Below are 13,334 nucleotides of genomic sequence, written 5' to 3'. Positions count from 1 at the left end.
ACTTTGAGAACTACTGAGCTAAAGTGTAAAACGTGTAAAAAGAGAAAAATGTGAAGCAAAACGTGTGTTTGGAGGAAAACGGCCCAGTGGTGATTTCACCCGGTCCGTAGTACTAGAAGTTATATTACTAGTAATAGTAGGAATAGTAATAGTAGTAGTATTATTAGGTGTAGTAGCAGTATTCATGTACTCACCACAGTATTAATACAGTGGCGCTCAGTATTAGAATGGTTAGTTTTTTACACAGGTTCATCTTTTGTCCTGGTCTGGTCTGGTCTGGTCTGGTCTGGTCCGGTCCGGTCTGGTCTGTGCCAGTGTAAACAGGTCCACTCTGGTCCACGATCCGATGGCTCTGTCTTATAAAGTTATCAAAAGTTTTGTAATTTAAGTAAGAACAGTTTGTCTTTGTCAGAGAGCAGTAGAGTTCACCGTGTCAGAAAGTGTGTGTGTGTGTGTGTGTGTGTGTGTGTGTGTGTGTGTGTGTGTGTGTGTGTGTGCGTGCGTGCGTGCGTGCGCGTGTGTGCGTGTGCTTGTGTCTGATGTAAGGGATAGAGAATCAGAAAGTGAATGCCGGGGATGCTGGGGGCGTGTCTTCTCCTCCGCGTCATCAGTGCCCACACCCTGGGTGGGGTTGGCTAAAGGGCCTTTCTGTGTGGAGTTTGTATTTTCTCCCCGTGTCTCCTATAGGGTAGTTAATACCCTAAAAACATGTAGTAATCCTGGTCTATACCGCCTCCCCCATGACAGCCGGGGCGCCTGATGGAGGGGAAAGGAACTGGTTGGAATAACGTGTTCCTTCCACGTTCTTCCACAAAGAAAGTGAATGTCAGATCAAAAGGTTTCCTTATAAACATTAGAGGATATTATCGTATTGTTAAGACCTTATCAGCACCGTGACCCATTCAAACCGGGAAAGCATCTGTGTCTTTTTAGATCAACAGGGGGTCCGGGACCCTTAGGGGGTCCTCAGAGTTACAACAGGGGGTCCGCCAAATTTTTGTGTGATGTTTTTTTTTACCTTAACCACTTGAACCCTAGCATCCCTTTTCTGAGGAGATTACATGGAATCCATCTATATATCTACAGTGCCGTCCACGGGGGTCCCAGCGGTGGTAACGGGGGTCCCGGCGGTATAACGGGGGCGGTGGTAACGGGAGTACCGGCGGTGGTAATGGGGCGGCCGTAACAGGGCGGCCGTAACGGGGGTCCCGGTGGCGGTAATGGGGGTAAAAAACAGATGGGGGTAAAAAAAGGCATTTTTTTTCGGGCTTGTAGATCTTTGATTTTCGCATAAGAATGGAATAAGTGTGATCAGATTTACTGCGTAAAGGGCAAGACCACTTTGGTAGAGGTTTGTGTTGTGTTGTTACCTTGCCATCATGATGTAACTCCAAAGGTGGACAAGAAATCAAAAATAATTTCTCCATTGAATAGAAATTGATAATTTAAAATATGCTCCTCATTGACCTCATTGACATTGTACAGTGAAGAGGCTCTTTTAAACCCGTAACTAATCATTTATGTGTGTGTGTGTGTGTGTGTGTGTGTGTGTGTGTGTGTGTGTCACACACACACACGCACACGCACACGCACACACAGGCCCGGCTGGTATCAATGGGCTAGTGGGGCTAAGCCCCCCCTATTTTATGGAATAAAGATGATAAATTATTATTAAAATGTTTTAGAAGAGATTATTTCATATGCTGGTGGAACCTGGAGCACCAACAGCATCAAACAGTTACAAGAAAAACACAAAATATGTAAAAAATGGGCTGATTTCTTTTAGCCCAAATCAGCTTCCATTGGCTTTCATTGAGTTGAATGATTGACAGCTGACATGACACGCCTGCTTGATTTACTCACCATTGGGGCTAATATATTTTACTACTACTCCAGTAGTAAATCCAGACTCAAAACACACCTCTTCTCCCTAGGATTTGTATCACCCAGACTCTTTCCATATAGCCTGCACCCAGCAAATATAAATTGCCCAGTTTGGGGCATAATAAACTTTGACTTGAAAACCCTGTATGCCCCCGCCCCCCACCCTGCTCTTATCTTATGGTCTGTCATTGTATAATTTTGCTGTTTTAAAATGTTGTTTATTGTTTGTTTACACCTGAGGTTGTTTTATCATGTTGTACAGCACTTTGGTCAACATGGTTGTTTTTAAACGTGCTTTATAACTAAAACTGACTTGACGTTTTGTCCTTAGACCTGCCTACAAAGCTTCTGGAAACATCCAGGCATGTTAAAGCTGTTTACATTTAGGATGTTTATTTGATGTTGTGTATGAGATACCCACCGAAATTCATCACCTAATACAGTGGTTCCCAAACCGGAGGTCGGGACATTTCTTTATTTTCAGGTGACGTGTATACGCCAGATGATTAGCTTAATGTGTAACATTGTTTTCTCACTCAACAGTAAACAAACCAACATACATAATATATAAGTGTATACAGGGTATCTGCACATTTATAAAGTGACAATTTAAGGACTTTTAAGACCTTTTTAATTCCAAATTGGCCAAATTGTTAAATATTACGTAAGAAAGAGGCAAACATTGTGAAAATAGCCAATCTACGACCTCACGCTGTGCGAGGCGTTGTGAGCTTGTAGATCAGCTATTTTCACAATGTTTATCTGTGGAACCGAGTCAAACTAAATATAATGCCTCAACTCCTACAATTCCAAGTGCTTGTCAGGGTGGGTAGGGGGGGGGATCCCCCAGTTGAAATATATTATTTTGTGGGGTCGTGGCCTGAACAGTTCTCCAGTTTGTTCAGAATAGTAGCTTACAGGTGCGCTCCAGTAATGCGGCAAACAATGGCGGAAATAACGCATAACGAAGCAGGAGTTTGTTCTGTAAAACCAAAATGCTTTTTTTATTTAAAAATATATATAATAACATGAACATTTTCTGCATGTTAAGGCAATCAGAAAGTACACATTGTACATTAAAGGATTTATTTATGAAGTTTCGTATGTGATTGAACGGCTGATGAGAAATTGATGACTACAGTGAATGTGCCTCTAAAGAAAGGAAATCTGAATGACTTCATTTAATCAATTTTTCTAACAAGCTTCAAGTCATAAATGTGATATCGTCTGTCTTGGGTGGAAACCTCATACTGTATGTCCAAAACTGTCCAAAACTGTCTTTTCAGGATTCTAATTAAAATATCAAAAGTAGCAGATCTACAAGCTCGAAACGCGTCGCTTCGCGCCGCGTTTCGAGCTTGTAGATCTGCTACTTTTTTTTTTTTTTTAAGATTTTTTTTGTGGCTTTTTATAGCTTTATTGGGACAGGGATAGTGAAAGTAGGCTGACAGGAAATGGGGAGAGAGATGGGGGAAGACACGCAGCAAAGGCCGTCGGGAACGGGACGCGAACCCGCGGCACGCTGTCTGTTAAGGGATTTCCACGGCCCAGGCCAGATCTGCTACTTTTGATGCTTTTCTGTGACGCTGTAGTATGATCAAGTAGGGCGTTAATTTATGAAAAATTAGAATGTGGAGATAAGAGGTTTCCACTCGACAGCAACGATATATATACTCTCATCTCATGGATCAGCTTGATCATCCCATTAAAACAGAGAGATGCATCGTTTACAGAAACAATTTCTCAAATATACACTGATTGTTAACATTCACACTTGCAAGCTCCCATGTACAGATCTGATAAAAAAACGTTCAGCCTCATAATATACAATGATTATTATTTTGTTGTAAAAGTTTGGCATCATTTTCATATTCACACAATCGATGATGGTTCGTAGTTGTAAAAAACTAAAGGGATAAAAGAAGCATAAAACCAAATGCACTTTAAACGAGGGCGTCACAACATTTGAACCAGAGACATTACAGACTGATCCACGTTACGTCAGGCAGAAACCTCCATATAGAGCGTTGGATCTCAAAGTGGGGTCCGGGGACCCCCAGGGGTCCTTGAGGGGGTTCCAGGGAGTCCCCGGGAAAAGTAGTTAACGTAGCATCACAATCATTTTAACCACTTTAACCTTTTACACGTTGGCTATTCAAAAATAGCAGATCTGACTACAAGCACATCTGCCCTACAGTGACGATAAATATGTACATTGGATCCAATGTATATTACATAAGACTAGAGTTATCCTGTACAGTAAACAACAGTTTAAGGTAAACCAACTTACAAGTTGATGTCAACAAAAGCATGTACGTTTGTCACGCCAATCGGCTGAGAGTCCCAAACTCCGAATGTACAATAAAAAAAATAAAGGGTGCTTTTAAGTTTTAAGGCCTATAATGGGAAACATCACTTTTCTAGTGCAATAAGAAACAGATTATCATTCAGTGGCAATAAATTACAATATGGATTCAAATCTTGTACACATTTTGTCCAGGATAGGTTACACTGTGTGAAAATCCACCCTGGCAAGTTAGAACGCTGTATGTTTCACTACAAGCCTTCATTCGCAACTTCATAAAGTTACAATCCGGAACTTATTGAAATGAACAAAACGTTATTTTAATCAATGTGTACGGTAGAGTATGTTAATATAATTTATTACGCGGCTTGGTTGAATGCTTGATTCTGATTGGCTGGTAGGAAAGTGCCATGTCATTATTCTGAGCTCTCAATATTCCGACCTCCCATAAGTCAGAAAAATACCCATAGTTCCGAAATCCCATAGGTCCGACATCCCGTTTTTCCGACTATATTAAACCCTTAATCCCGAAATCCCAATGTTCCGACCGTGCCATCTCAACCCATCGGCGGGTGGATCTGATGATTTTTCAAATGCCTTCTAAATCCTAACAGTTTTCTGGAAAACGTATGTTGTTATATATATAATACTAAAATCTAAAATGACAAAGATGCTTTCCCGGTTTTAATGGGTTAAACGCATTATTATTCCGACACCCCAATATTCCGACCATGAAGTGGCCCGCGCCATATAAACCCATTATTCCGACATCTCGACCGCTACTGGTTGTCTAGTAGTACTACGCACAATAATATCTCAATATTACAATAATACAACTTCTTTTCATCATCCTGGGTAGGACCATAGACTGTAAAAAATATGGACATGGGGAACTGTCATGTGACCCATTGGTTGCTACAGACCTATTTTGAAGCCACTTTTTTCGGCTAATTCAATCCACCATCTTGGAACTGCCAGTCCCGAAAAGCAACCGGAAAACAACCGCTATTGGCTGCAACCGCAGCGATGGGCGGGTCTTCACTTGGTAGAACCAGTAGAAGCCCTAGAAACATAGCCTGGTAAACCATCCCCCTTCCGGAAATCTCATTTGCATTTGATTTCAGGAATAGGCTCTATGCACAGCAGCCATAGTATCACTTCCTTCACAGGTGTTACCAATGATACTAATGAAGGCTCTGTTCCATTTAGTGTAGGACAGTGGTTTCCACGACCCCCATAACTCTTGAGAGTGTACAAATGGAACCAAATGGACCCGTAAGGGTCCATTTGGTTCCATTTGTACACTCTCAGAGTTACACACCTGTAAGGGGCCATTTGGAAGCCCATGAGGGTCCCTGGACCCCAACTGTAGACCCACTGGTGTAACACAGTGTTTCCAGTGGGCCAACATGCATGTTTGACCAGAATGGAACAGAGCCTTTATTAATATCACTGGTAACACCTGTGAATGTATTCATAATATGGCTGCTGTGAATAGAGCCTATTGGGTCTGGCTTGAGAGCTTATCTGGGCGTTTCTGCGTCGTCCACAAAATGGACTAGACTATCAGCGTCCTCGCTCATTGTTCTGTGATTGACAGCGCACGTTGGCCAATCAGGTGGAACCAAGTGGATTACCAGGCTACTAGAAACAGACCCTACTTGATCATCAATTTTTTTTTTCAATTTACTAAACGAATATCATGATATTTGAAAAAACATAAAGTATTTATGAAAATGTTTACTACAGTAATAAAATCAAGTCCGGCCAAAACCTCGTTCTCTTGTATTGAGTGTAAATTCTTCCGCAGCCAGCCAGGGAGGTGAGATAGCGACATCTGCTGGGCCATTAATGGGAACTGCACCCTGAAGAAGATTCACTTCCTGGGCTTCAAATCCAGCGGAGCTTTTCCTCGCCGCCTGGTTGGAAGGAACAGGCCTCTAGTCTACGCCTCACCGTGGACGGACCTGCGCAGAAGCCGCAGGCGGGACATGACCTCGTCCCAGTCCAGGTACGCCCCCTCCAGGTGACGCAGGTACCCCGGGCCGCTCACGTAGCTCTTCCGTCCGTGGAGCAGCCGCCAGTTATCGAACGTATACACGTCACCTGAAAGAAGACAGCATTTATACAGTATGTGAATCAGTGGTGGCGCAATGAGCTCTGTTAGAGACATATTATCGTTGCAGGCAGATATCTTGTATCTCCATCTTTTTTTTCTTCTTCATAAACTAGAGGTTAGGGCCGCTATGTTTGTTTATGGTTTTGACAGTGGCGTAACGCAGAATCGCGGGGCCTCCCCGCGGGAGTTTCACGTGAGGCCCACGCACATGCACGCGCGCGCAGCGCCGTTGCGTGTGCCTGCACACAAAAAATCGGGTCTAATTCGGTTCTATTTGACCAATATAAATCAACTTTTTTTTTGCTGTAAAAATATTTGTATCAGCGCAGGCGGGGCCCCCCCTGCTGGTGGCCCCCCCGCACCGCATCGCTTGCTACCCCTCCGTTACGCCACTGGGTTTTGATCTTGTAAATCTGCTGTTTTTGGACATAATGAGGTTTCCACCCGTCAGTGGTGTAAAGTAACTGAGTACATTTACTCAAGTACTGTCCTTAAGTACAGTTTTGAGGTATTTTTACTGGAGTATTTCCAATTTTCCTTACTTTTACTTCTACTCCACAACATCTAATATTGTACTGTTACTCCACTACAATTATTTGAAACATTGAGTTACTACAGTTACTTTGCAGATTTTGATTATTATTACAAAACATACAGCGCAGTAACCACTTCAGCCCTATATACATTTCGGCCATTTGAAAATAGCCGATCTGCAAGCTCACAATGCATCGCGACGCATTGTGATCTTGTAGATTGGCTATTTTCAAATGATTTATTTGAGAAATGGGACATTCTGCACAATGAGTACTTTAACTTTTGTACTTTAAGTACATTTTGATGCCAATAATTGTGTACTTTTACTCAAGTAAATTTTTAATTCCAGACATTTACTTAACAGGGTATTCCTACATTGCAGTATTGATACTTTTAGGTAAAAAAAAGTAAAACAAATGTCTTTTTTCCACCACTGGGAGCAGTGAAGGAGTGTTCAGTGTCCACTGTACACTGACCTAGCCTGGTTCCAGACGAATCTGCCATTGCAAAAAAAGGTCTGGCCCCTCTCAATAGAGATTGGATTTCTCTCCCTCCGAAGTTGTGAGGGACCAATCAGGGCCCAGTATGCAAATATGGGGCGGGTTTATCTCCAGAGGCATTTTTTTTTTTGCCCCTTGGCAATGCCTTCAGGTTCCACACAGAGATTCCAGACTAATATCTACGCAGTGATATTAGTCTGGCCATGCCAGGCTAACACTGACCTGGTTCCATGCGGTAGGTGGCCACGTTCTGCGGTCGGTTCATGATCTCCACGTACGCTTTGAGCGCTCTGTAGAACGGCTGGACCTGATGCACCGGCAGGTCCAGAACTGAGTCTCTGGTGGCGTTGTTGTAGTTGATCCTGACCACCTGACCCTCCTGGTCCACACTGAAAACACACACACACACACACACACACACACACACACACACACACACACACACACACACACACACACACACACACACACACACACACACACACACACACACACACACACACACACACACACACACACACACACACACACACACGATAATATGTTTCATAATTCTCATTTAAATGTATTGGTCAAGATGCCCTTTGTTTCACTATGTTCTAGTGGAGGATTTAGGGAAGTTCACCATACTGAACAACAGATGGCAGTGTTGTACTGTTTTACCATTAAAACAGATTATGTATGTCTTCACTTGCACTTGTGTGTTACACGTGTGTGTGTGTGTGTGTGTGTGTGTGTGTGTGTGTGTGTGTGTGTGTGTGTGTGTGTGTGTGCGTGCGCGCGCACACGCGTGCGAAAGGACAAAATTTCAGATAATAGTCTAACTTACAGATGTCTAGCTAAACGCCACATTCCCAATTGCACACACATGCCACATAGGGTATTCACTGTATATCGTCTCTGTGGGGTGGAAACCTCATAAGTCCAAAACTGAAAACTGTTACTTTAAGTATTAAGTATATTACTTTCAAATATATCAAAAGTAGCAGATCTACAAGCTCGAAACGCGTCGCTTCGCGCCGCGTTTCGAGCTTGTAGATCTGCTACTTTTGATTCTTTTGTGTGATGCCGTAGTATGATCAAGAAGGGCGTTAATTAACGAAAAAACACAAAAAGTTAGAATATGGGGATAAGAGGTTTCTGCCCGACAACAACGATGTGCAGCACGTCATACCACCAGCTGTACATTTTGCGGTCGCACCTCATAACTTTACATCATTCTGTCATGCATTTAGAGCAGGGGTTCTCAAAGTGGGGGTCCTTAGGGGGGTTCCAGGGGGTCCCCAGCAACATGTGTTGATATAGCATCACAATCATGTTAAGCACTTTATCCATTTATACGTCGGCTATTCAAAAATAGCAGATATACAAGCTCACAGCGCGTCACTTCGTGCCCACGATTTTTGTAACCCATTTTTTTTCACCCAGTGCCGACTGCCTATAAGCTGTAATCCTGGGCGTTACTCTCCCTCTTCCAGCCTGGGGTGAGCCCCGTACTGAGCTCATGCTTTTGAAAAAAATCGAAAATGTTTGGAAAATGTTGCGTAATTTTGGTTTAAATCTTCTCTTCTGGGGGTCCTTGGCACAAAACATTTTCAGATGTGGGTCCGTGGCCAAATACATGTCAATGTGGGGGTCCCTTTACACATGAAAACGTTTGAGAACCATTGATTCAGACATGTATCCCAGCAACTCACTCGATGATGTGGTTCTTGGACTGCACCACGAAGTCACAGTTGTCGGTCGATACATAATATCTAAAAATGTTTTCTAAATCCTAACAGTATGTTGCTATATCAGTGGTGCTCCAACTTTTCCATGTCAAGGACCCCCCAAAAGGATAATGTATTTGGCTATTTTTTTGTTTTTGTCGCATTCCTAAGCCAATAATTTGATGACCAGCGAACCGGTAGGCAGCGGTTCCGGTAGGAGACACAAAGGAGACTCTTTGTGTCTCCTAACATATCCATGAATTGATGGGGTGACTAATCGATAGGAAAAAAAAATCCCTTTAAGACATGAATCCCCAACAACTCACTCGATAATGTGGTTCTTGGACTGCACCATGAAGTCACAGTAGTCGGTGCCGGTGTCGGTGAAGTCCACCCTCAGGTTGGTCAGGGTGTGGAAGGCCTGGGGGTCTTCTCTCTGCAGCTGTTCGGCCATGTGGAAGCCGTCCACCACCAGGCTCTCGCCCCCTGACCGGGCCTGACTCAAACAGTGGAGGAACTGCACCTAATATACAACAAGACGTCAACAAAAACGCACGTTAAGCACTTATACACTCTATATCCGTGGGTCTTCAACAGGGGCTGCGAGGCGTTGTGCGCTTGTAGATCGGCTATTTTCGGCAAAGAGGTTCGGTGTAGAGAGAAAACAAGAGAGCAGAGTGAAAGGTCAGGTTTTGACAACTATTGACGGTTTAAGTGATTAAATGTCTGAATTTACACATTAACATGAATCCAACATACACTGATGATAACGCTGTCAAACAAGTGTATGAAGCTATCTATGAAGAAAATGTATACAATATGCAGTGGGGGTCCCTGCTTCATCTCTCTCTCAGCCACGGGGTCCTTGGCCTGAAAAACGTTGAAGAGCCCAGCTCTATTATATACTGAGTAAAACCGACCTGAGTTGCAACTATACTTGGTACGGCGCTCATTTTTCACTTTTTCACCAAATCTCTTCACCGGAAATAGCAGATCTACAAGCTTGCAATGCATTTTTTCCCCCGTTCACCCAGAAAAGGGATGCTAGGATACTGCAGATACTCAAAACATTTACTTAAAGCTGCACTATGTAACTTGCTTCTTCTACCCCGGATTTTAACCCGGTTTCCTGTGGAAGTGCTGACATTTTTACCATTGAGCTAATAGAGCCTAATACTGCTTGCTCAGGGGATAAATTGAATCTTGACCATCAGGTCAAAATTCGTGTCCGATCCTGTGTCTAGGTGAGACATGACCTTTGACACCATCTAAATGTCTCAATAGAAGAGCAGGGAGACAAAATACAACCACCCCAGTTGTATACGTTATTTTTTTTTCCGTGACCTTTTTTCTCTATGGATTAGTCACCCCATGGAGACTTGAATTCATGGATATTATTTAGTTTTTGTCGCAATCCTAAGCCAATAATCTTATGACCAGCACCGGTTCCGGTAGGAGACGCAAAGAGTCTCCTTTGTGTCCCCTACCGGAACCGCTGCCTACCGGTCCACTGGTCATCAAATTATTGGCTTAGGAATGAGACAAAAACTAAAGAATATCCATGAATTCAAGTCCATTGGGTGACATATCGATAAAAAAAAAAGTTTTTTTGGGGTGAACTATCCCTTTAACATACTCATACCATACAGATTGGACAAAATGAAAATTATTCATAACAAAATAAGTTGCATACTGTAGTGCCGCTTTAAGAAGTACTCAAGTAAATGTACTTAGTTACTGTGCCACCACTAACACGTTGGTACTCACTCCGGGCGGGTGGTGCAGCGCAGGGTAATCGGTATGCAGACTCAGCTCTCCAGACGTGTAAGCAACGTTGTTGGCCATGGGTTTGTCCTGGACCTGCCACGTGTGCCTGCAAGGTGATTAATGGACTCTTAATCATCTCATGTTTAATCATCTATCTCCAGGAGAACACTTTGCGTGAGATTATAGGCCCGTGAGGACAGAGAACTACGTCTCAGAGCTCCTTCCAATTTAGCTGAGCTACAGAGTAAACAGCTCACAGAGATGCTGTGATAAACAGGGTTTATTATGTACGCATGCATGCATGGCATAAAGCAGTGGTGGGAAAGGTACTCACATGTTTTACTTAAGTAAAATTATCAATACTGCAATGTAGAAATACTCTGTTAGGGCGCGCTCCCACCGCACTTTTATTTTACCACTGGGGCAGAATCTGCCAATGCTTTGTCAATGCAAATGCGTGGATTCTTGGAAAAAATCCGCAAGACGATGAATCCACGCATTTGCATTGACAAAGCATTGGCAGATTCTGCCCCAGAGGTAAAATAAAAGTGCGGTGGGAGCGCGCCCTTACAAGAGAAATTCCGGAATTCAAAAATTTGCTTGAGTAAAAATACAAAAGTATTGGTATCAAAATGTACTTCAAGCACCAAAAGTTGAAAGTACTCATTATGCAGAATGTTCCATGTTACAAGTTTTCAAATGGATAAAATGGTCTAACAATCTTTTGAAAATAGCCGATCTACAAGCTCATAGCCGATCTACAAGCTCACAATGCGTCGCGATGCGACGCATTGTGAGCTTGTAGATCGGCTATTTTCAAATGGCCGAAAAGGCCCAAATGACCAAAAAGGCCAAATGGCCGAAAAGGTTAATGTATGTTTTGTAATAATAATCAAAATCTACAAAGTAACTAGTAACTAAAGTTTTCAAATGATTGTAGTGGAGTAAAAGTGTAATATTTGCATCTGAGATGTAGTGGAGTAGAAGTAAAAGTACAGTGCTTAAGTAAATAAATGTACGTTTAGTTACTTTACACCACTGGAATAAAGCAAAATAAAATCTCATGACTGAAACATTTTGTCAGGCTTAAAGTCTTAATCTGCGATTTGTGAAACAGTCTGCGACCATTAGGGTTCATGGAAGATGCTTCTGAACATACTCTTCAAATACCACTTCAAATACTCTTTAATCTTAAAAGATAACTAATGACGAAAATAGCCACTCTCACATGTTGTGAGCTTGTAGATTGGCTATGTTCGGTGTGTGACATGTTTCCAAATGACTGTAATCAGTGGTGGTGACTGAGAACTTCAATCCGTGTGCATGCTGTGTATTCTGATATATCTTTAGTTGCTGCTTTTCTAAGGCAGGGTTTCAACTAACGTTTTCAGCTCCAGAGCCAAAAGAGAAATCTGGTGTCTCCCTGCTGGGACCCAGACTTGAATACATTATGAATTAATCACTCATGCCCTATTTTAAAGACGGTGGAAAATAGCTGATCTACTGTACAAGCTCACAACGTAACGTATCATAATGCGACACATTTAGTAAAGTTTTAAGAATTTCTCAACATTTCTTGACATTTTAAAATGTTATTTCTGGAAATATTTTAGAATTTTCCTTTTGAAAGAAAACAATAGCCCCCCCCCCCCCCTTGTTATTTGTAGGAAATGTAACAGAAAACCCCCCCCCAAAAAAACGGGTCTGTGGGCCTGGACCACTACAGGCACCTAGACTCTACTGTAGCCTGACAGTGTGTCGCGGGTTTGAGTCCCGATCCTTTGCTGCATGTCACTCCCCTCAGTCTACTGTCCTGTCAAGAAAAGGCATAAAAGCTAAAAAAGAAATATATATAATAAAAAAAAGAAACAGGATCCAAAAAGGGACAGGGCCCTATCTTATCTGTGTTTTGTTCTAAGGAGAATTAAGGGCCACCTCTTAAGCGCTCTCTCTCTCTCTCTCTCTCTCTCTCTCTCTCTCTCTCTCTCCCTCTCTCTCTCTCTCTCTCTCTCTCTCTCTCTCTCTCTAAAGGAAGGAGAAGGGACTCCTCTCCTCTTAAGCTGTGTGTCTCAGCGTCTAGCTTCCATGATTATGAGCTCATATCCTGGCAGTGGAAACTGAAGGCTTCTCATTGTAATCCTCTGCTGTGATGTGACGTGATTGAGTGAACTACCTAATTCCTTCTGCCAGAAGATGGAATGCTCTTGGACTGTACCGTCGTCCCCTCTGTCTCTGTCCTCTGAGCGCTCAGCCAGCGCTGGAAAGTAACTAGGGGCCATATTTTCGCCGGTGCCTCACCCATTATCCATAAACTTCTTTGCCATGTTTTACTATTTTTAAAAACATTTTCAAATAGTTAAACTAGCTGATCTACATCTACACGTTGTGAGCTTGTAGATTGGCTATTTGAACATGTCACGGTCCGCTCCTCGGTCCGTGGACTTTGACTTTATTATTTAGAGCTTGAATGCCCTTATATGGTCATGGACACTTTAGGCCGGTTAGGCCGACGT

General features: G+C 42.7%; 3 protein-coding genes across 5 annotated transcripts in view; 1 reads left to right on the top strand and 2 right to left on the bottom strand.

The window, feature by feature from the left end:
• LOC311046589 (histone-lysine N-methyltransferase EHMT2-like) overlaps window positions 1-501 on the bottom strand; it is a 29,446-nt gene extending 28,945 nt beyond the window's left edge. For all 3 annotated transcript variants that reach the window (XM_084058996.1, XM_084058997.1, XM_084058998.1), the window contains exon 1: window positions 195-501. In XM_084058996.1, the coding sequence (XP_083915122.1) occupies window positions 195-253 (59 nt within the window). In that variant the 5' untranslated portion in view covers window positions 254-501. The remainder of the gene's footprint in view (window positions 1-194) is intronic.
• rab4a (RAB4a, member RAS oncogene family) overlaps window positions 1-13,334 on the top strand; it is a 305,717-nt gene that overhangs the window by 82,320 nt on the left and 210,063 nt on the right. The gene's annotated exons all lie outside the window — the stretch shown is intronic.
• Window positions 5,511-13,334, bottom strand: part of LOC311045761 (gamma-butyrobetaine dioxygenase-like) — a 50,960-nt gene continuing 43,136 nt past the window's right edge. Inside the window, exons 6-9 of the mRNA XM_084057794.1 lie at window positions 10,822-10,927; window positions 9,381-9,577; window positions 7,565-7,731; window positions 5,511-6,295 (exon numbers count right to left, since the gene is read on the bottom strand). Coding sequence (XP_083913920.1) covers window positions 6,135-6,295; window positions 7,565-7,731; window positions 9,381-9,577; window positions 10,822-10,927 — 631 coding nt within the window. The 3' untranslated portion in view covers window positions 5,511-6,134. The remainder of the gene's footprint in view (window positions 6,296-7,564; window positions 7,732-9,380; window positions 9,578-10,821; window positions 10,928-13,334) is intronic.

This window comes from Gymnoscopelus microlampas (genome assembly GCF_963454915.1).
Source record: "Gymnoscopelus microlampas genome assembly, chromosome: 1".
Taxonomy (NCBI): domain Eukaryota; kingdom Metazoa; phylum Chordata; class Actinopteri; order Myctophiformes; family Myctophidae; genus Gymnoscopelus; species Gymnoscopelus microlampas.
The sequence above is the reverse complement of the archived record's forward strand: the minus strand, read 5'-3'. Positions and strand labels throughout refer to the sequence as shown.